The sequence below is a fragment of the Scyliorhinus torazame genome, chromosome 2 (genome assembly GCF_047496885.1).
Source record: "Scyliorhinus torazame isolate Kashiwa2021f chromosome 2, sScyTor2.1, whole genome shotgun sequence".
Classification (NCBI taxonomy): domain Eukaryota; kingdom Metazoa; phylum Chordata; class Chondrichthyes; order Carcharhiniformes; family Scyliorhinidae; genus Scyliorhinus; species Scyliorhinus torazame.
Genome location: NC_092708.1, coordinates 18,953,507 through 18,973,142, shown reverse-complemented (window position 1 = coordinate 18,973,142; position 19,636 = coordinate 18,953,507). Strand labels below are relative to the sequence as shown.

At 49.7% G+C, this 19,636-nt stretch overlaps 1 protein-coding gene across 1 annotated transcript in view; it reads left to right on the top strand.

Annotated features, from left to right (window-relative positions):
- The first annotated feature begins 2,799 nt into the window (after positions 1 to 2,799).
- Positions 2,800 to 19,636, top strand: part of desmb (desmin b) — a 41,195-nt gene continuing 24,358 nt past the window's right edge. Inside the window, exon 1 of the mRNA XM_072469089.1 lies at positions 2,800 to 3,451. Coding sequence (XP_072325190.1) covers positions 2,922 to 3,451 — 530 coding nt within the window. The 5' untranslated portion in view covers positions 2,800 to 2,921. The remainder of the gene's footprint in view (positions 3,452 to 19,636) is intronic.

The window sequence follows — 19,636 nt, the reverse complement described above, 5'->3', positions numbered from 1 at the left end:
TGATATTCTATATATAGACCACCCCGAGCCCCTCGATTAGATTCCAGTCTGTAACTCACTCCCGGGTATCTGTTATTCTATATATAAACCACCCCGAACCCCTCAATTAGATTCCAGTCTGTAACTCACTCCCGGGTATCTGTTATTCTATATATAGACCCCCCCGAGCCCCTCAATTAGATTCCAGTCTGTAACTCGCTCCCGGGTATCTGTTATTCTATATATAAACCAACCCGAACCCCTTGATTAGATTCCAGTCTGTAACTCACTCCCAGGTCTCTGTTATTCTATATATAAACCACCCTGAACCCCTCAGTTAGATTCCAGCCTGTAACTCACTCCCGGGTATCTGTTATTCTATATATAAACCACCCTGAACCCCTTGATTAGATTCCAGTTAGTAACTCACTCTCAGGTATCTGTTATTCTGTATATAAACCACCCCGAACCCCTCAATTAGATTCCTGTCTGTAACTCACTCCCGGGTATCTGTTATTCTATATATAAACCACCCCGAACCCCTTGATTAGATTCCAGTCTGTAACTCACTCCCGGGTATCTGTTATTCTTTCTATAAACCACCCTGAACCCCTCGATTAGATTCCAGTCTGTAACTCACTCCCGGGTATCTATTATTCTATATATAAACCACCCCGAACCCCTCGATTAGATTCCAGTCTGTAACTCACTCCCGGGTATCTGTTATTCTATATATAAACCACCCTGAACCCCTCGATTAGATCCCAGTCTGTCCCCTTAGTAATAATAACTAGGGGGCATAAATTTAAGGTATATAGAATACAGAATAACAGATACTCGGGAGTGAGTTACAGACTGGAATCTAATCGAGGGGCTTGGGGTGGTCGATATATAGAATAACAGATACCCGGGAGTGAGATACAGACTGGAATCTAATCGAGGGGTTCAGGGTGGTTTATATATAGAATAACAGATACCCGGGAGTGAGTTACAGACTGGAATCTAATCGAGGGGTTTGGGGTGGTTTATATATAGAATAACAGATACTCGGGAGTGAGTTACAGACTGGAATCTAATCGAGAGGTTCAGGGTGGTTTATATATAGAATAACAGATACCCGGGAGTGAGTTACAGACTGGAATCTAATCGAGGGGCTTGGGGTGGTCGATATATAGAATAACAGATACCCGGGAGTGAGATACAGACTGGAATCTAATCGAGGGGTTCAGGGTGGTTTATATATAGAATAACAGATACCCGGGAGTGAGTTACAGACTGGAATCTAATCGAGGGGCTTGGGGTGGTCGATATATAGAATAACAGATACCCGGGAGTGAGATACAGACTGAAATCTAATCGAGGGGTTCAGGGTGGTTTATATATAGAATAACAGATACCCGGGAGTGAGTTACAGACTGGAATCTAATCGAGGGGTTCGGGGTGGTTTATATATAGAATAACAGATACCCGGGAGTGAGATACAGACTGGAATCTAATCGAGGGGTTCGGGGTGGTTTATATATAGAATAACAGATACCCGGGAGTGAGTTACAGACTGGAATCTAATCGAGGGGCTCGGGGTGGTCTATATATAGAATAACAGATACCCGGGAGCGAGTTACAGACTGGAATCTAATCGAGGGGCTTGGGGTGGTCGATATATAGAATAACAGATACCCGGGAGTGAGATACAGACTGGAATCTAATCGAGGGGTTCGGGGTGGTTTATATATAGAATAGCAGATACCCGGGAGTGAGTTACAGACTGGAATCTAATCGAGGGGTTTGGGGTGGTTTATATAGAATAACAGATACCCGGGAGTGAGTTACAGACTGGAATCTGATCGAGGGGTTCGGGGTGGTTTATATATAGAATAACAGATACCCGGGAGCGAGTTACAGACTGGAATCTAATCGAGGGGCTTGGGGTGGTCGATATATAGAATAACAGATACCCGGGAGTGAGATACAGACTGGAATCTAATCGAGGGGTTCGGGGTGGTTTATATATAGAATAGCAGATACCCGGGAGTGAGTTACAGACTGGAATCTAATCGAGGGGTTTGGGGTGGTTTATATAGAATAACAGATACCCGGGAGTGAGTTACAGACTGGAATCTAATCGAGGGGTTCGGGGTGGTTTATATATAGAATAACAGATACCCGGGAGCGAGTTACAGACTGGAATCTAATCGAGGGGTTCGGGGTGGTTTATATATAGAATAACAGATACCCGGGAGTGAGTTACAGACTGGAATCTAATCGAGGGGTTCGGGGTGGTTTATATATAGAATAACAGATACCCGGGAGTGAGTTACAGACTGGAACCTAATCGAGGGGTTAAGGGGTGGTTTATAAATAGAATAACAGATACCCGGGAGTGAGTTACAGACTGGAATCTAATCGAGGGGTTCGGGGTGGTTTATATATTGAATAACAGATACCCGGGAGTGAGTTACTGACTGGAATCTAATCGAGTGGTTAGGGGTGGTTTATAAATAGAATAACAGATACCCGGGAGTGAGTTACTGACTGGAATCTAACCGAGGGGTCGGGGTGGTTTATATATAGAATAACAGATACCCGGGTGTGAGTTACAGACTGGAATCTAATCGAGGGAGTTGGTGGGTGGGGCAAGGTTTATATTGTGCACAGCAAGCTCCCAGAAACAGGAATGGAATAATGAGCAGATAATCTAATTTTAGTGGTGTTGATTGAAGTGTTAGCCTTGGATGAACGTACAATTCATGGGCACTAGGACCCAGGAGTTATGAGCAAGTGCCACTCTGAGCAGCATATTTATAGTGGGAGGTTGAGACTGCAGTGCTGTCAGTCCAACAGTAGTGCTGTACTTAGGAGGGGAGAGAAGGAGAGAGTGACAGAGATAGATAGAGAAGGGAAGGGAAGAAGGAAAGAAGATTTGAGATCATCAACGGTGCACCATGTCTTTTACAAGCTCTGCCACCTCGAGCTCCTACAGAAGGACCTTCGGAGGGAATCTGGTGGGCTCTCCCCAGACGTCCAGGGCTTCGTACTCCGGTGGCCGTTTTGGTGGAGGGGGTAGCAACTTGTCCTCCCGGCTGCTGATCTCCAAATCCTCTGCCCTCCCCTCCTACTCCAGCTACCGGTCCAAGGTGCCCAGCCGTGGCTATGAAGTGGTGGACTTTAACATCGCTGATGCCCTCAACCAGGAGTTTGTCCAGACCAGGACCAATGAGAAGGCGGAGATGCAGCACCTGAATGACCGCTTTGCCAGCTACATTGAGAAGGTCCGCTTTCTGGAGCAGCAGAACAAGGTGCTGGTGGCCGAGGTCAACCGGCTGAAGGGGCAGGAGCCAGGGAGGGTCAACGACCTCTACGAGCAGGAGATGAGGGACCTCCGGCGGCAGATTGACGCACTGACCAACGAGAAGGTGCGGGTGGAGGTGGAGAGGGACAACCTCGCAGATGACTTCCTGAAACTCAAGCAGAGGTAGGACAACAGCCCTCACCAACTCAGTGGGGTTTACAGAGGCCTGGTCCCTCGCTTTCACGTCTCACCCTTAATCCATCATTAAGACCCCCCCTGATTCTGTACCATCGTGAATATCGCTCATTTCCCGCATGCCAGTGTTCCGGCGGTGGTTCAGTGTGTGGTACTATTGTCTCCTCCAGCGCCAGGGCTACACCGCCAGAGCCCCCCAGCACCCCCCCCCCCCCCCCGCCCCCCCCCCCACCCCCTCCCGCCCCAAAGCCCACTCTGCCTCTCTTAGGTAGACAGACATAAATTCTCCCAGGACGCAATGTTGAAGAAGGGCAGGGGGGTGATCCCCGGGGTACTGCCCAATGTTTATCCCTCAACCAACACCATTAAATCAGACTATTTGGTCATTACCTCATTGTTGTTTGCGGGATCTTGCTCTGCACAAATTGGCTGCTGTGTTTTGTGCTTTACAGCAGCGACTACATGTCAAAAGCACTTCATTGGTTGTGAAGCAGCTCGGAACATCTGAAGGCGTGAGATTGTTTTAGAAATGTGCTGTTGGATGGCGCGGGCGTGGCTTTCAAATGGCGTTGGGTGAGCTGCCTTCTTGAACCGCCGCAGTCCATGTGGTGTAGGTACATCCCCAGTGCTGTTAGGGAGGGAGTTCCAGGCTGTTGCCCCAGCGACAGTGAAGGAACAGCTGATATATTTCTAAGTCAGGGTGGGTGAGTGCCTTGGAGGGGAACCTCCAGGTGGTGGGGTTCCCAGGTATCTGCTGCTCTTGTCCTTCTAGATGGGAGCGGTTGTGGGTTTGGAAGGTGCTGTCGAAGGGACCTTGGCGAGTTACTGCAGTGTATCTTGTCGATGGTGCACATGGCTGCCACTGTGTGCCGGTTATATAAATGTATTCTTCAGCCAATGACTGCAGATTGGGGTTTTGATTCGCTCAGCAGCCTTAGACTGGGCTTTTAAAGTTCATCGATTGGGTTTGTGATCTGATGCTTATGGTTCTTGGGGAGACAGCAGTTTTGCGATGCAGAGTGAGGCCAGCAGCTTGGGTTCAATTCCCGTACTGGAGGAGGTCCTTCATGAAGCCCCGACTTCTCAACACTGCCCCTCGCCTGAGGTGTGGTGATCCTCAGGTTAAATCACCACCACCAGAGAGAAAGAGAGAGAGAGAGATGGGGTAGTGAGAGAGAGACTGGCATAGTGAGACAGAGAGAGGGACTGGGATGGTGAAAGAGAGAGAGAGAGAGAGACAGGGTAGTGGGAGAGAGACTGGTACAGCGAGACCGAGAGAGAGAGAGACTGAGATGGAAAGAGAGAGAGAGAGAGACTGGTGTAGTGAGAGAGAGATAAGGGGATTGGAAGAGTGTTTGAGAGACTGGGATAGAGAGAGACTTGGATAGTGAGAGAGGGAGAAAGAGAGGGAATGGGATAGTGAGAGACACTGGGATAGTGGTTTGAGAGCGAGGGAGAGAGAGAGAGAGTGACTGGAATAATGGAAGAGAGAGGGAGAAAAAGTGTTCGAGAGACTGGAATAGTGAGACAAAAACAGAAAATACTGGACAATCTCAGGAGGTCTGACAGCATCTGTGGAGAGAGAAGGGAGCTAACCTTTCGAGTCTGGGTGACTCTTTGTAAAAGCAAGGGCTTTGCCAAGCAGGAGATTGGAATAATGTGACTGAGTGAGGGAAAGCCTGTGGGATTAGGTCAGTCACTGTTCTCACCATTAGGTAAAGATACATTGAGAGTTAAAATGAAAGATGTTACTGTCACCATAACCAAGTCAAACACTTGGCAGAGAGTTTTGTTCTGTAATTTAATCAGCCTTTGATGTAGCAGCTTGTGAATTAAATTTCACCTCTTTCCCACTGGGCTTCGACCTCCATTTATACTCTGGATTCTGACCTTGGCAGTGTGGTGTTGGAGAGAGGGTGCAAGTACTTGGGAGGGTGAATGACTATTGGGGAAAATGCTGATCTCCGATACCATTGCTTTGAGTGTCCTATAACACGGTCTGCGATGTCACTGACGCCACTCCGAGCAGGACATGGCAGTCAGCGTGAGGTCTCTGCACCCCCGATTCAGCCTCTTCAGCATGCCTGACTTTAATCTCCCCCGTATTGAGCCTTCAGCTACCTGGACCCCAAGCTCTGGAATTCCTCCCCGAACCCCCTCCGCCTCTCTCTCGTTCCTTAAAACCTACATCGTTGACAAAGATTTTGGTCATCTGCGTGTGAATATCTCATGCGGTCAAATGTTGTTGGCTTCTGCCGCTACGAAGCTCCATGGGATATTTATCACACCCTCAGCTGTTTCAACGTCAATTTTAAATTGTCACAAAGTGATTGAGCAGACAGGGTACAACAGCTACTAGACTCCTCAACGACTCCCCCTAGGACTGATCAATTCCCTGTAAGAACACTATTCACGACGCCCTATGCTGCTCTTGCTCATGTATTTGCTTTGTTTGGCCCCTTGTTCCGCACTGTAACCAATCACTGTTTGTCGATGTACTTTGTCGATTATTCTTTTGTCTACTATGTACGTACTGTGTACGTTCCCTCGGCTGCAGAAAAATACTTTTCACTGTACTTCAGTACATGTGACAATAAATATCAATCAATCTATCAATCAACAGCAAGGTGCATTTAGGTAGCAACTTTATCATACTAACAACATCCCAAGGCGCTCACAGGGTTGTTATTGACCATAAATATTGGCAATGGGCTACCTGAGGATATATTAGGACAAGTGTCAAAAAGCTTGGTTTAAAGAATGTCAGAATGGAGGAGAGAGAGTTAGAGAGGTGGAGAGATTTCGGAAGCAGCTTCCCCAAACAGAGCTGTGACTTGTCCAAACAATGTCTCCAGCATGTCGATGCTCACCCATAAGACATAGGAGCAGAATTAGGCCACTCGGCCCATCGAGTCTGCTCCGCCATTCAATCATGGCTGATATTTTCTCATCCCTATTCTCCTGCCTTCTCCCCGTAACCCCTGATCCCCTTATTAATCATGAACCTATCTATCTCTGTCTTAAAGACACTCAGTGATTTGGCCTCCACAGTCTTCTGCGGCAAAGCGTTCCACAGATTCACCACCCTGTGGCTGAAGAAATTCCTCCTCATCTCTGTTTTAAAGGATCGTCCCTTTAGTCTGAGATTGTGTCCTCTGGTTCTAGTTTTTCCTACAAATGGAAACATCCTCCACGTCCACTCTATCCAGGCCTCGCAGTATCCTGTAAGTTTCAATAAAATCCCCCCTCATCCTTCTAAACTCCAACGAGCACAGACCCAGAGTCCTCAACCATTCCTCATACGACAAGGTCTTCATTCTTGTGAAACTCCTCTGGACCCTTTCCAAGGCCAGCACATCCTTCCTTAGACACGGGGCCCAAAACTGCTCACAATACTCCAAATGGGGTCTGACCAGAGCCTTATACAGCCTCAGAAGTACATCCCTGGTGCTGCCTTTTTGTAAACAGTGCAAAGCTTACAGAGGATCCAAACTAGTTTGCTTGTGTTTGTTCCCCATTCGCAAAATGAACCATTGATACCAACAGAAGGATGCCACCTAAGCATACCCCAGCAGAAGGGCGACAGATTGTGGCCATTGGCGAGGCACATGACCCTGGATACATCTTGGTGCTCACTTTTGGACACCTACCAGACGTGACAGTGACCGTTGGCTGCTCGGGGATGTAGGTGCTCTCAGAGATACAGCAGCATCTGCCAATGCCATTGGGGACAAACCATCCAACAAACCTCCTGATCGCCCCATTCTCAGCAAACGAGGGGTTACCAAAATTTTCCCTCAAAACAGCGACAAACCAATGGAAATTCTCGGGGCTTTTGAAACCCCAATCTAGACATTAGAATGAAGGCCGTTTTCCATGTCCATAGAATCCCTACAGTGCAAAAGGAGGCCATTCGGCCCATCGAGTCCACACCGGCCGTCCGAAAGAGCACTCCGCCTCGGCCCACTCCCCAGCCCTATCCCCATAACCCCGTGCATTGATCATGGCCAATCCACCTAACCTGCACATCTTTGGACTGTGGGTGTAAACCGGAGCACCCGGCGGAAACCCACGCACACACGGGGAGGATGTGCAGACTCCGCACAGACTGTGGCCCGAGGCTGGAATCGAACCCGGGTCACTGGCGCCCTGAGGCAGCCGTGCCAACCACCGTACCGCCCACGGAGAATATGACACGCTCATCAGTTTCCACGCAGATCTACACATGGTTGTCGTCACACATGCGATTCATATGCTGACCAGCAACATTCTTGAATTGGATGCCGACTGCTACAATGCTATTGACAAACTGAAAGTTGCTTGTGGGCCAGCATGCCCCCAGTCACACATTTCATGTCCATTTCATGTCAGGAGGCAGGCTGAGAAGGCACTTTAGTGCCTACTTAAACTTGGCATTATTGAGAAAGTTTGTGATGAACCTTCCAAACAAACAAAGAACAAAGAAATGTACAGCACAGGAACAGGCCCTTCGGCCCTCCAAGCCCGTGCCGACCATACTGCCCGACTAAACTACAATCTTCTACACTTCCTGGGTCCGTATCCTTCTATTCCCATCCTATTCATATATTTGTCAAGATGCCCCTTAAATGTCCCTATCGTCCCTGCTTCCACTACCTCCTCCGGTAGTGAGGTCCAGGCACCCACTACCCTCTGCGTAAAAAACTTGCCTCGTACATCTACTCTAAACCTTGCCCCTCTCACCTTAAACCTATGCCCCCTAGTAATTGACCCCTCTACCCTGGGGAAAAGCCTCTGACTATCCACTCTGTCTATGCCCCTCATAATTTTGTATACCTCTATCAGGTCGCCCCTCAACCTCCTTCGTTCCAGTGAGAACAAACCGAGTTTATTCAATCGCTCCTCATAGCTTATGCCCTCCATACCAGGCAACATTCTGGTAAATCTCTTCTGCACCCTCTCTAAAGCCTCCACATCCTTCTGGTAGTGTGGCGACCTGAATTGAACACTATACTCCAAGTGTGGCCTAACTAAGGTTCTATACAGCTGCAACATGACTTGCCAATTCTTATACTCAATGCCCCGGCCAATGAAGGCAAGCATGCCGTATGCCTTCTTGACTACCTTCTCCACCTGTGTTGCCCCTTTCAATGACCTGTGGACCTGTACTCCTAGATCTCTTTGACTTTCAATACTCTTGAGGGTTCTACCATTCACTGTATATTCCCTACCTGCATTAGCCCTTCCAAAATGCATTACCTCACATTTGTCCGGATTAAACTCCATCTGCCATCTCTCCGCCCAAGTCTCCAGACAATCTAAATCCTGCTGTATCCTCTGACAGTCCTCATCGCTATCCGCAATTCCACCAACCTTTGTGTCGTCTGCAAACTTACTAATCAGACCAGTTACATTTTCCTCCAAATCATTTATATATACTACAAACAGCAAAGGTCCCAACACTGATCCCTGTGGAACACCACTGGTCACAGCCCTCCAATTAGAAAAGCATCCCTCCATTGCTACCCTCTGCCTTCTATGGCCTAGCCAGTTCTGTATCCACCTTGCCAGTTCACCCCTGATCCCGTGTGACTTCACCTTTTGTACTAGTCTACCATGAGGGACCTTGTCAAAGGCCTTACTGAAGTCCATATAGACAACATCTACTGCCCTACCTGCATCAATCATCTTAGTGACCTCCTCGAAAAACTCTATCAAGTTAGTGAGACACGACCTCCCCTTCACAAAACCGTGCTGCCTCTCACTAATACGTCCATTTGCTTCCAAATGGGAGTAGATCCTGTCTCGAAGAATTCTCTCCAGTAATTTCCCTACCACTGAAGTAAGGCTCACCGGCCTGTAGTTCCCGGGATTATCCTTGCTCCCCTTCTTAAACAGAGGAACAACATTGGCTATTCTCCAGTCCTCCGGGACATCCCCTGAAGACAGCGAGGATCCAAAGATTTCTGTCAAGGCCTCAGCAATTTCCTCTCCAGCCTCCTTCAGTATTCTGGGGTAGATCCCATCAGGCCCTGGGGACTTATCTACCTTAATATTTTTTAAGACACCCAACACCTCGTCTTTTTGGATCACAATGTGACCCAGGCTATCTACACCCCCTTCTCCAGACTCAACATCTACCAATTCCTTCTCTTTGGTGAATACTGATGCAAAGTATTCATTTAGTACCTCGCCCATTTCCTCTGGCTCCACACATAGATTCCCTTGCCTATCCTTCAGTGGGCCAACCCTTTCCCTGGCTACCCTCTTGCTTTGACTCTCACCCATAGAAGATGTTAAGTGACCCAAGAGCTAGATTGGAAACTGCTTTAATATGTGGTCTCCAAACCAAGCAATAGAATGAGAAAGACACAACACCGACAACCGAGGACATCAGAGAGAAAGTACATGTTGCTAAACACTTCGCTAAAACCTGACCTCAGTCCAGGATAACATCAAACCGAATTTGCAGAAGAATCGAGGTATCTTGGACTTTTTCAATACAAAGGCTCACCATCAACTCAGCAGCTGATATGTTTCAGCACATGATTCAGGCAGCACTTCGAGGACCTGAAGACACGTCGAACATCGGTGATGACATTCCCATCTCCGCTTGCGCCGGACATGAACTTGAGGCACACCTGCATATGCATGACTGTGACATCTTCGACAATGGCCTCACCTTGATCAAAGAAACGCAAACACAATGAAAGCACAATTAAATTCTCAGCCATGTGTCCAAAGGTGAAGCCATTGCCGAATTCTGCAGGTCCTCCAAATGATAATAATAATCTTTATTGTTGGCACAAGGAAAGCCCCTAGTCGCCACACCCCGGCACCTGTTTGGGTACACAGAGGGAGAATTCAGAATGTCCAAATTACCTAACAGCACGTCTTTGGGGACTTGTGGGAGGAAACCGGAGCACCCGGAGGAAACCCACGCAGCCACGGGGAGAACGTGCAGACTCTGCACAGACAGGGACCCAAGCCGGGAATCGAACCTGGGACCCTGGTGCTGTGAAGTAACAGTGCTAACCACTGTGCTACCGTGCCTCCTCTGGAGTCTCCTGCGACTCATCACGTACTCCTGTCACTTCATTCCTGACCTTGTAATGCTATCTGCTCCCATATGCAATCTGCCAAAGGAGACGATGATGCACTATCAATTACAACGAGACGCGAGTAGAGAGTAACCGAGGCTTTATTACGCAGAGATATGTGGCCTCCTACAGCTGCTGCCGAAATGGCTGCAGTTCGGAGAGCACACACATTTATACTCCGCCTACTGGGCGGAGCCAGCAGGCAGAGATCTACCCCCGTACCTGTTCCTAGATGCTCCATTGCGCACCTTTGGTCAGCCATTATCACATTCTAATCTCTTTATCAAGACCTGTGATAGCCTTAATCACATCCCTTCTGTCCATGGCACCATCCCACGCCACCCCAGCTGCTGATCCCAGCACGAACAGGGCGCCACGCCAACGCGCGCCTGCGCAGTGACATCGGCGCCAACGCGCGCCTGCGCAGTGCCTTCCTTCAACGCGCCGGCCCCGACGCAACATGGCGCAGGACTACAGGGGCCACCGCGGAAGAAAGGAGCCCCCCCCCCCCCCACCAGGGGTAGGACCTCCCCCCCTTACCCTCCCCCCCCCCCCCCCCCCCCCCAAAACACAGGCTGCCCAACGACCCTTCCACGCCGAGGTCCCGCCGGCCCAGAGCAGGTGTGGACGGCGCCGGCGCTTTTACGATGGCTGCTCGGCCCATCCCGGGTCGGGAATCGGCGGGGCGGCCGCGTAGAGCGGCCCCCGGCCGGCACCGCGCCAACCGCGCCGGTGCCAATGGCGCCGATTCTCCGCTGCGCGGAGAGTCGCGTGCCGGCGTCAGGGCAGCGTGGCCCGATTCGCGCCGGTCGCGGGGATTCTCCGGCCCGGCCCCAGGCTGAGATAATCCCGGCCAGGGTCTTGTGCTATTGAATTGTCTCTCCACACTCCACATTGAGGGAATGTGTTGTCAATATCACGCATGGAGGTCACCAGGAAATCGTCAAAACCAAAACATTAGGGAAGAGGTATGATTGCCCGGAATTGAACACACGCAGAGCACAGAATCAATCACCGTTTGACACGTCAAGTAACCACAATGCCAATGTTTTGATCATTTTAAGACCTGCTTCCATGACCACGGATAGAGGTTCGAGTTGCTTTCACAGGATTTCACACTATTCACCCTCTGCATGTCGTCTTTGATAGCTAAAGCAGGTTCGCAATTATGGAAATAGTTACAACCACCTTGTCCGGGTTATTGGAAGTCTTCAATGTTGAGAAGTGACATTGGACCTCAATTTACAAGCTATCGAGATTACACTCATTGAAAAGCCACGAGCTGTTGGCCAGGAGCTAATGGAGAGATCGATTATTTTATGCGTACTTTGGAAAAGGTGATACTTGCACACGAGTCATAGAAGTGAGCGCTGTGTCACTTTGTAATTACGCAGCTCCTCCGCACTCAGCTACACTTATCTTTACACATCCTTTGCGCACACATCTTCCTCAACGACGACATAGAGCAAACCATAGATCGTAGAATTTACAGTGCAGAAGGATGCCATTTGGCCCATTGAGTCTGCACCGGCCCTTGGAAGGAGCTCCCTTCGTCATTCCACCACCCGATCCCTGTAACGCCACCTAACCTATTTGGACACTAAGGGCAATTTAGCATGACCAATCCACCTAACCTGCACTTCTTTGGACTGTGGGAGGAAACCGGAGCGCCCGGAGGAAACCCACGCAGACACGGGGAGAACGTGCAGACTCCGCACAGACAGTGACCCAAGCCGGGAATCGAACCGGGAAGCAGGCCAGCAGCACGGTTCAATTCCCGTACCAGCCTCCCCGAACAGGCGCCGGAATGTGGCGACTAGGGGCTTTTCACAGTAACTTCATTGAAGCCTACATAAGCGATTTTCATTTTTTTTTCAACCTGGGACCCTGGAGCTGTGAAGCAACTGTGCTAACCACTGTGCTGCCGTGCTGCCCTAATGATCAATGTGTACATGAATATGATCAAGATCTGAAGGGTTGATTGAAAGTAAATGCAGGGTGAAACATGAAATTCAAAGCTCCAATGAAATTCAGAGTTTGGTGACTTATACCGACGTAAGATCATGACTGAATCGCTGGGGTGGGGGGGCCCGCCGACCGACGCGATTCCCTCCCCCGCCGGATCTCCGGTGCCGGAGAATTCAGCGGCCGGCGGGGGCGGGATTCACGCCGCCCCCCGGTGATTCTCTGACCCGGCGGGGGGTCGGAGAATCCCACCCCTTGTCTCCACCACACTCTCAGGCTATGCATTCCAGGAAACTCTGCATAAAAATTCTTTTCCTCATTTAGATTCTGGCAGTTTTCAGACAAGGCCATCATTCTGTCAGCCTGGTAGATTAATAGCGAAGGAGGTTTATTGTGCATCAGCCTCTTGTTATTTACAGTGGCTGTGAATTGTGTAGAGGAAGCTTACTGAACCTGTGCTGTAACTGTCCTGGGTGTGTTTTATGGGGGCAGTGCAGAGCAGGGTTTTTCAAAGTGCGGGTCGCCGCCTGTGGGAGGGTGGCGGAGTGATTGGTTCCGCTATTACCAATGGTCCTGATCGCAGGAGAAGCGGCCAACAGCCGCTATTAACTTTCACGTTGAAAATGGCAGCCACCTTTTAAATGAAACGAAATGAGGCTGTGTGGAGTCTTCCGGCCAGAAGCGGCAGCAGAGAGCAGGTCACGTACCCTGCACGGACACAAGTGTTCTCCATGTTTGTGCTTTTGCCGTCAAATCACGGAGCAAAGCTGCTTCAATTTTCTAGCTGCTGGGAAGAGGACTGGGAAGATGGATCATTTTATTCAGAGTAAAAGACGTCCAGAGACTCAAATAGGCAGTGTACCTACTCGACAGGATCTCACAACAAAATCTGCTGGAGAAATGAAATGAAAAAAATGAAATGAAAATCGCTTATTGTCACAAGTAGGCTTCAAATGAGGTTACTGTGAAAAGCCCCTAGTCACCACATTCCGGCGCCTGTTCGGGGAGGCAGGTACGGGAATTGAACCGTGCTGCTGGCCTGCCTTGGTCTGCTTTAAAAGCCAGCTCTTTAGCCCTGTGCTAAACCAGCCCCTAAGAGCTGCCCAGGAGAGCCCAGGACAGAGCAGTGTTAGTGTTGGCTCTGTACAGAGCTCCAGGGCCTCTGGTTAACAGCCTACAAGGGAGAAATTTAACTATGGCCCAAAGCAGTGTATAGATGATTTCTTGAGGTATGGTTTTGATAATTGTACCAATGCAAAAAAGAATGCAAAGCCCAAATGTGTTACATGCAGGAAAGTACTGGCGAATGGGAGGAGAAGTTTCAGGTATTGAAAGAGAAGTGGTGGATGAAAAATTCCTTTTAGGGTTGTGACCCCAGAGTCAGTTATTAACTTTCAACTGACTCCAAATTAAAAGACTGCGCTGCTGTACCTGACCTGTGAGAACACATTAAAATCACGCCAAAAGCCCATGAGGCTGTCAGCATTCTGGAGTAGTACCTCCCAGGAGTATCCAGTGCTGAGTAAAACAAGCATTTTGTTGCTATTGTGAGGTTGTTTTTTCCATTTTCATAAAGAGGCAGATGGCACAAAGGAACTGGCAGAATTCTGCACCTGATATGCACATTGCCCTCTCCTCCTGTGCACCTGATTCAAGTGACATCGTGAGGACCAAGCAGGCTCCCCTTTCGGCCGGCGTGGGTTGCGAAGGTCGGCCAGTTGGCAAATGTTGATCCCGGTTTAAACACTGGTGTAGAGGGAACTTTACTCTGTATCTAACCCCGTGCTGTACCTGTCCTGGGAGTGTTTGATGGGGACAGTGTCGAGGGAGATTTACTCTGTATCTAACCCTGTGCTGTACCTATCCTGGGAGTGTTTGATGGGGACAGTGTAGAGGGAGCTTTACTCTGCATCTAACCCTGTGCTGTACCTGTCCTGGGAGTGTTTGATGCGGACAGTGTAGAGGGAGCTTTACTCTGTATGTAACCCCGTGCTGTGCCTGTCCTGGGAGTGTTTGATGGGGACAGTGTAGAGGGAGCTTTACTCTGTATCTAACCCTGTGCTGTACCTGTCCTGGGAGTGTTTGATGGGGACAGTGTAGAGGGAGCTTTACTCTGCATCTAACCCTGTGCTGTACCTGTCCTGGGAGTGTTTGATGCGGACAGTGTAGAGGGAGCTTTACTCTGTATGTAACCCCGTGCTGTGCCTGTCCTGGGAGTGTTTGATGGGGACAGTGTAGAGGGATCTTTACTCTGTATCTAACCCCGGGCTGTACCTGCCCTGTGAGTGTTTGATGGGGACAGTGTAGAGGGAGCTTTACTCTGTATCTAACAGCGTGCTGTATCAGTCCTGGGAGTGTTTGATGGGGACAATGTGGAGGCAACTTTACTCTGTATCTAACCCCGTGCTGTACCTGTCGTGGGAGTGTTTGATGGAGACAGTGTAGAGGGAGTTTTACTCTGTATCTAACAGCGTGCTGTATCAGTCCTGGGAGTGTTTGATGGGGACAATGTGGAGGCAACTTTACTCTGTATCTAACCGCGTGCTGTACCAGTCCTGGGAGTGCTTGATGGGGACAGAGAGAGGTAGCTTTACTCTGTATCTAATCCCGTGCAGTATCTGTCCTGGGAGTTTTTGAAGTGGACAATGTAGAGGGAGCTTTACTCTGTATCTAACCCCGTGTTGTGCATGTCCTGGGAGTGTTTGATGGGGACAGTGTAGAGGGAGCTTTAGTCTGTATCTAACCTCGTGCTGTACCTGTCCTGGGAGTGCCCGGTGGGGACAGTGTTGAGGGAGCTTTACTCTGTATCTAACCCCGTGCTGTACCTGTCCTGGGAGTGTTTGATGGGGACAGTGTAGAGGGAGCTTTACTCTGTATCTAACCCCGTGTTGTGCATGTCCTGGGAGTGTTTGATGGGGACAGTGTAGAGGGAGCTTTACTCTGTATCTAACCTCGTGCTGTACCTGTCCTGGGAGTGCCCGGTGGGGACAGTATCGAGGGAGCTTTACTCTGTATCTAACCCCGTGCTGTACCTGTCCTGGGAGTGTTTGATGGGGACAATGTGGAGGCAACTTTACTCTGTATCTAACCCCGTGCTGTACCTGTCGTGGGAGTGTTTGATGGAGACAGTGTAGAGAGAGCTTTACTCTGTATCTAACAGCGTGCTGTATCAGTCCTGGGAGTGTTTGATGGGGACAATGTGGAGGCAACTTTACTCTGTATCTAACCCCGTGCTGTACCTGTCGTGGGAGTGTTTGATGGAGACAGTGTAGAGGGAGCTTTACTCTGTATCTAACAGCGTGCTGTATCAGTCCTGGGAGTGTTTGATGGGGACAATGTGGAGGCAACTTTACTCTGTATCTAACCGCGTGCTGTACCTGTCCTGGGAGTGCTTGATGGGGACAGAGAGAGGGAGCTTTACTCTGTATCTAATCCCGTGCAGTATCTGTCCTGGGAGTTTTTGAAGTGGACAATGTAGAGGGAGCTTTACTCTGTATCTAACCCCGTGTTGTGCATGTCCTGGGAGTGTTTGATGGGGACAGTGTAGAGGGAGCTTTACTCTGTATCTAACCTCGTGCTGTACCTGTCCTGGGAGTGCCCGGTGGGGACAGTGTTGAGGAGCTTTACTCTGTATCTAACCCCGTGCTGTACCTGTCCTGGGAGTGTTTGATGGGGACAGTGTAGAGGGAGCTTTACTCTGTATCTAATCCCATGCTATACCTGTCCTGGGAGTGTTTGATGGGGACAGTGTAGAGGGAGCTTTACTCTGTATCTAACCCCGTGCTGAACCTGTCCTGGGAGTGTTTGATGGGGACAGTGTAGAGGGAGCTTTACTCTGTATCTAACCCCGTGCTGTACCTGTCCTGGGAGTGCTTGATGGGGACAGAGAGAGGGAGCTTTACTCTGTATCTAATCCCGTGCAGTATCTGTCCTGGGAGTTTTTGAAGTGGACAATGTAGAGGGAGCTTTACTCTGTATCTAACCCCGTGTTGTGCATGTCCTGAGAGTGTTTGATGGGGACAATGTGGAGGCAACTTTACTCTGTATCTAACCGCGTGCTGTACCTGTCCTGGGAGTGCCCGGTGGGGACAGTGTCGAGGGAGCTTTACTCTGTATCTAACCCCGTGCTGTACCTGTCCTGGGAGTGTTTGATGGGGACAGTGTAGAGGGAGCTTTACTCTGTATCTAACCCCATGCTATACCTGTCCTGGGAGTGTTTGATGGGGACAGTGTAGAGGGAGCTTTACTCTGTATCTAACCCCGTGCTGTACCTGTCCTGGGAGTGTTTGATGGGGACAGTGCAGAGGGAGCTTGACTCTGTATCTAACTCCGTGCTGTACCTGTCCTGGGAGTGTTTGATGGGGACAGTGTAGAGGGAGCTTGACTCTGTATCTAACTCCGTGCTGTACCTGTCCTGGGAGGTTTGATGGGGACAGTGTAGAGGGAGCTTTACTCTGTATCTAACCCCGTGCTGTACCTGTCCTGGGAGTGTTTGATGGGGACAGTGTAGAGGGAGCTTTACTCTGTATCTAACCCCGTGTTGTGCATGTCCTGGGAGTGTTTGATGGGGACAGTGTAGAGGGAGCTTTACTCTGTATCTAACCTCGTGCTGTACCTGTCCTGGGAGTGCCCGGTGGGGACAGTGTAGAGGGAGCTTTACTCTGTATCTAACCCCGTGCTGTACCTGTCCTGGGAGTGTTTGATGGGGACAGTGTAGAGGGAGCTTGACTCTGTATCTAACCCCATGCTGTACCTGTCCTGGGAGTGCTTGATGGGGACAGAGAGAGGGAGCTTTACTCTGTATCTAATCCCGTGCAGTATCTGTCCTGGGAGTTTTTGAAGTGGACAATGTAGAGGGAGCTTTACTCTGTGTCTAACCCCGTGCTGTACCTGTCCTGGGAATGTTTGATGGGGACAGTGCAGAGGGAGCTTGACTCTGTATCTAACTCCGTGCTGTACCTGTCCTGGGAGTGTTTGATGGGGACAGTGTAGAGGGAGCTTGACTCTGTATCTAACTCCGTGCTGTACCTGTCCTGGGAGTGTTTGATGGGGACAGTGTAGAGGGAGCTTTACTCTGTATCTAACCCCGTGCTGTACCTGTCCTGTGAGTGTTTGATGGGGACAGTGTAGAGGGAGCTTGACTCTGTATCTAACTCCGTGCTGTACTTGTCCTGGGAGTGTTTGATGGGGACAGTGTAGAGGGAGCTTTACTCTGTATCTAACCCCGTGCTGTACCTGTCCTGGGAGTGTTTGATGGGGACAGTGTAGAGGTAGCTTTACTCTGTATCTAACCCCGTGCTGTATCTGTCCTGGGAGTGTTTGATAGGGACAGTGTCGAGGTAGCTTTACCCTGTATCTAACCCCGTGCTGTACCTGTCCTGGGAGTGTTTGATGGGGACAGTGTAGAGGGAGCTTTAGCCTGTATCCAACCCATAGATGTACATTTCCTGGATTGTTTGATGGTAATAATTTAGTAGCTAGTCCCTTTACAGGGTTGCGTGTCAGAAGAGTCTTGTGACCCAATCGTCCAATTGGGAACGAGGATGGGGATCTCGGCGTAGAAGGGGGGCTTTTTCAGTCGGTCGTGATCCTGGTGCTGAGAATGAAGATATCGGTTATAGTGCTCTGTAATTGCTTGTTTCATAATAAATCCTTTGTTGCTCGTTAGCTAACTGGGTGGGCACCAATTATTGCATTTACTGCAGATAGTGTCGGGGATGTTTTACTCGCTCAATTAAATATGGCGTGGCAGATGTCACTTTTGTAATGATATTTCCTTGTAATTAAATACTGTTAGGCGGCGCAGTGGTTAGCACTGCTGCTTCACGGCGCCGAGATCCCGGGTTCGATCCCGGCTCCGGGTCGCTGTCCCTGTGGAGTTTGCACATTCTCCCCGTGTCTGCGTGGGTCTCACCCCCACAACCCAAAGATGTGCAGGGTAGGTGGATTGGCTGCGCTAAATTGCCCCTTCATTGGAAAAAAACGAATTGGGTACTCTACATTTATTTTTATAAATAATACTATTCGGACAGCAAAGCGATTAAAGGGAAAATGTTCTGCATCAACTGTGCCCCCAGATTTCCCTCCGTGCCTCCCTGTAGTATTCGGCTCCGACAGTGTCAGATTATTTTAAGTCATGCCACTTTAAGCCTCTGAGACCTTGTGGTTACCATATATGGAGAACTGGCAGGACCGCTGGCAGGGGAGTGGGGGGGGGGCGGTGGGGGGGAAGTGTGTTACGAGATTCCATCAGGCAACACAAGCTCGGAAAGAGACTATCTCCTCCCCTTTGGGCTCTGACCTCCAGCAATCCCAGGTAATGTTTGAACACTTCCAGCCCAGTGGGATATGAATAAATGCCGTTGTCCTGATAGTTTAGTCAGGAACATAGCTGGTTGTGTGGGCTGTGTCTCAGTCAATAGCAGTCACACCTGGGAGCCACAAAGCCGTGGGTTTCAGCTTTCACCCCATGGGCACCCAATCTGGTTTGAAGCTCCCAGCCCCCCTGGTACTGAGGGAGTGCTGTACTGTCAGAGGTGCCATCGATCAGATGAAATGTTAATCTGAGGCCGCTTTTGTTCCCTTGGATTGACATAAAATCTTCCCTTCGCCGCTATTTAAAAAATAATTAATTTACAGGGTGTGAGCGTTGCTGGTTAGACCAGCATTTCTTGTCCATCTCTCGTTGCCCTTCAGAAAGTGGTGGTGAGCAGCCTTCTTGAACCTCTGCGGTCTCTGGGGTGCGCTGTTGGGGAGGGATTTCCAGGATTCTGCCCCAGCGACAGAGTGAAGGAACGACGATAAATTTCAAAGTCAGGGTGGGTGAGCGACTTGGAGGGGAACCTCCAGGTGGTGGGGTTCCCAGGTATCTGCTGCTCTCGTCCTTCTAGATGGTCGTGGGTTTGCAAGGTGCTGTCTAAGGAACCTTGGTGAGTTCCTGCAGTGCATCTTGTAGATGGTGCACACGGCTGCCACTGTGTGTTGGTGGTGGAGGGTTTGAATGTTTGTGGAAGGGGGAGCAAACAAGCGGGGCTGCTTTGTCCTGGATGGTGTCGAGCTTCTTGAGTGTTGCTGGAGCTGCGCTCATCCAGGCAAGTGGAGAGTATTCCATCACACACCTGACTTGTGC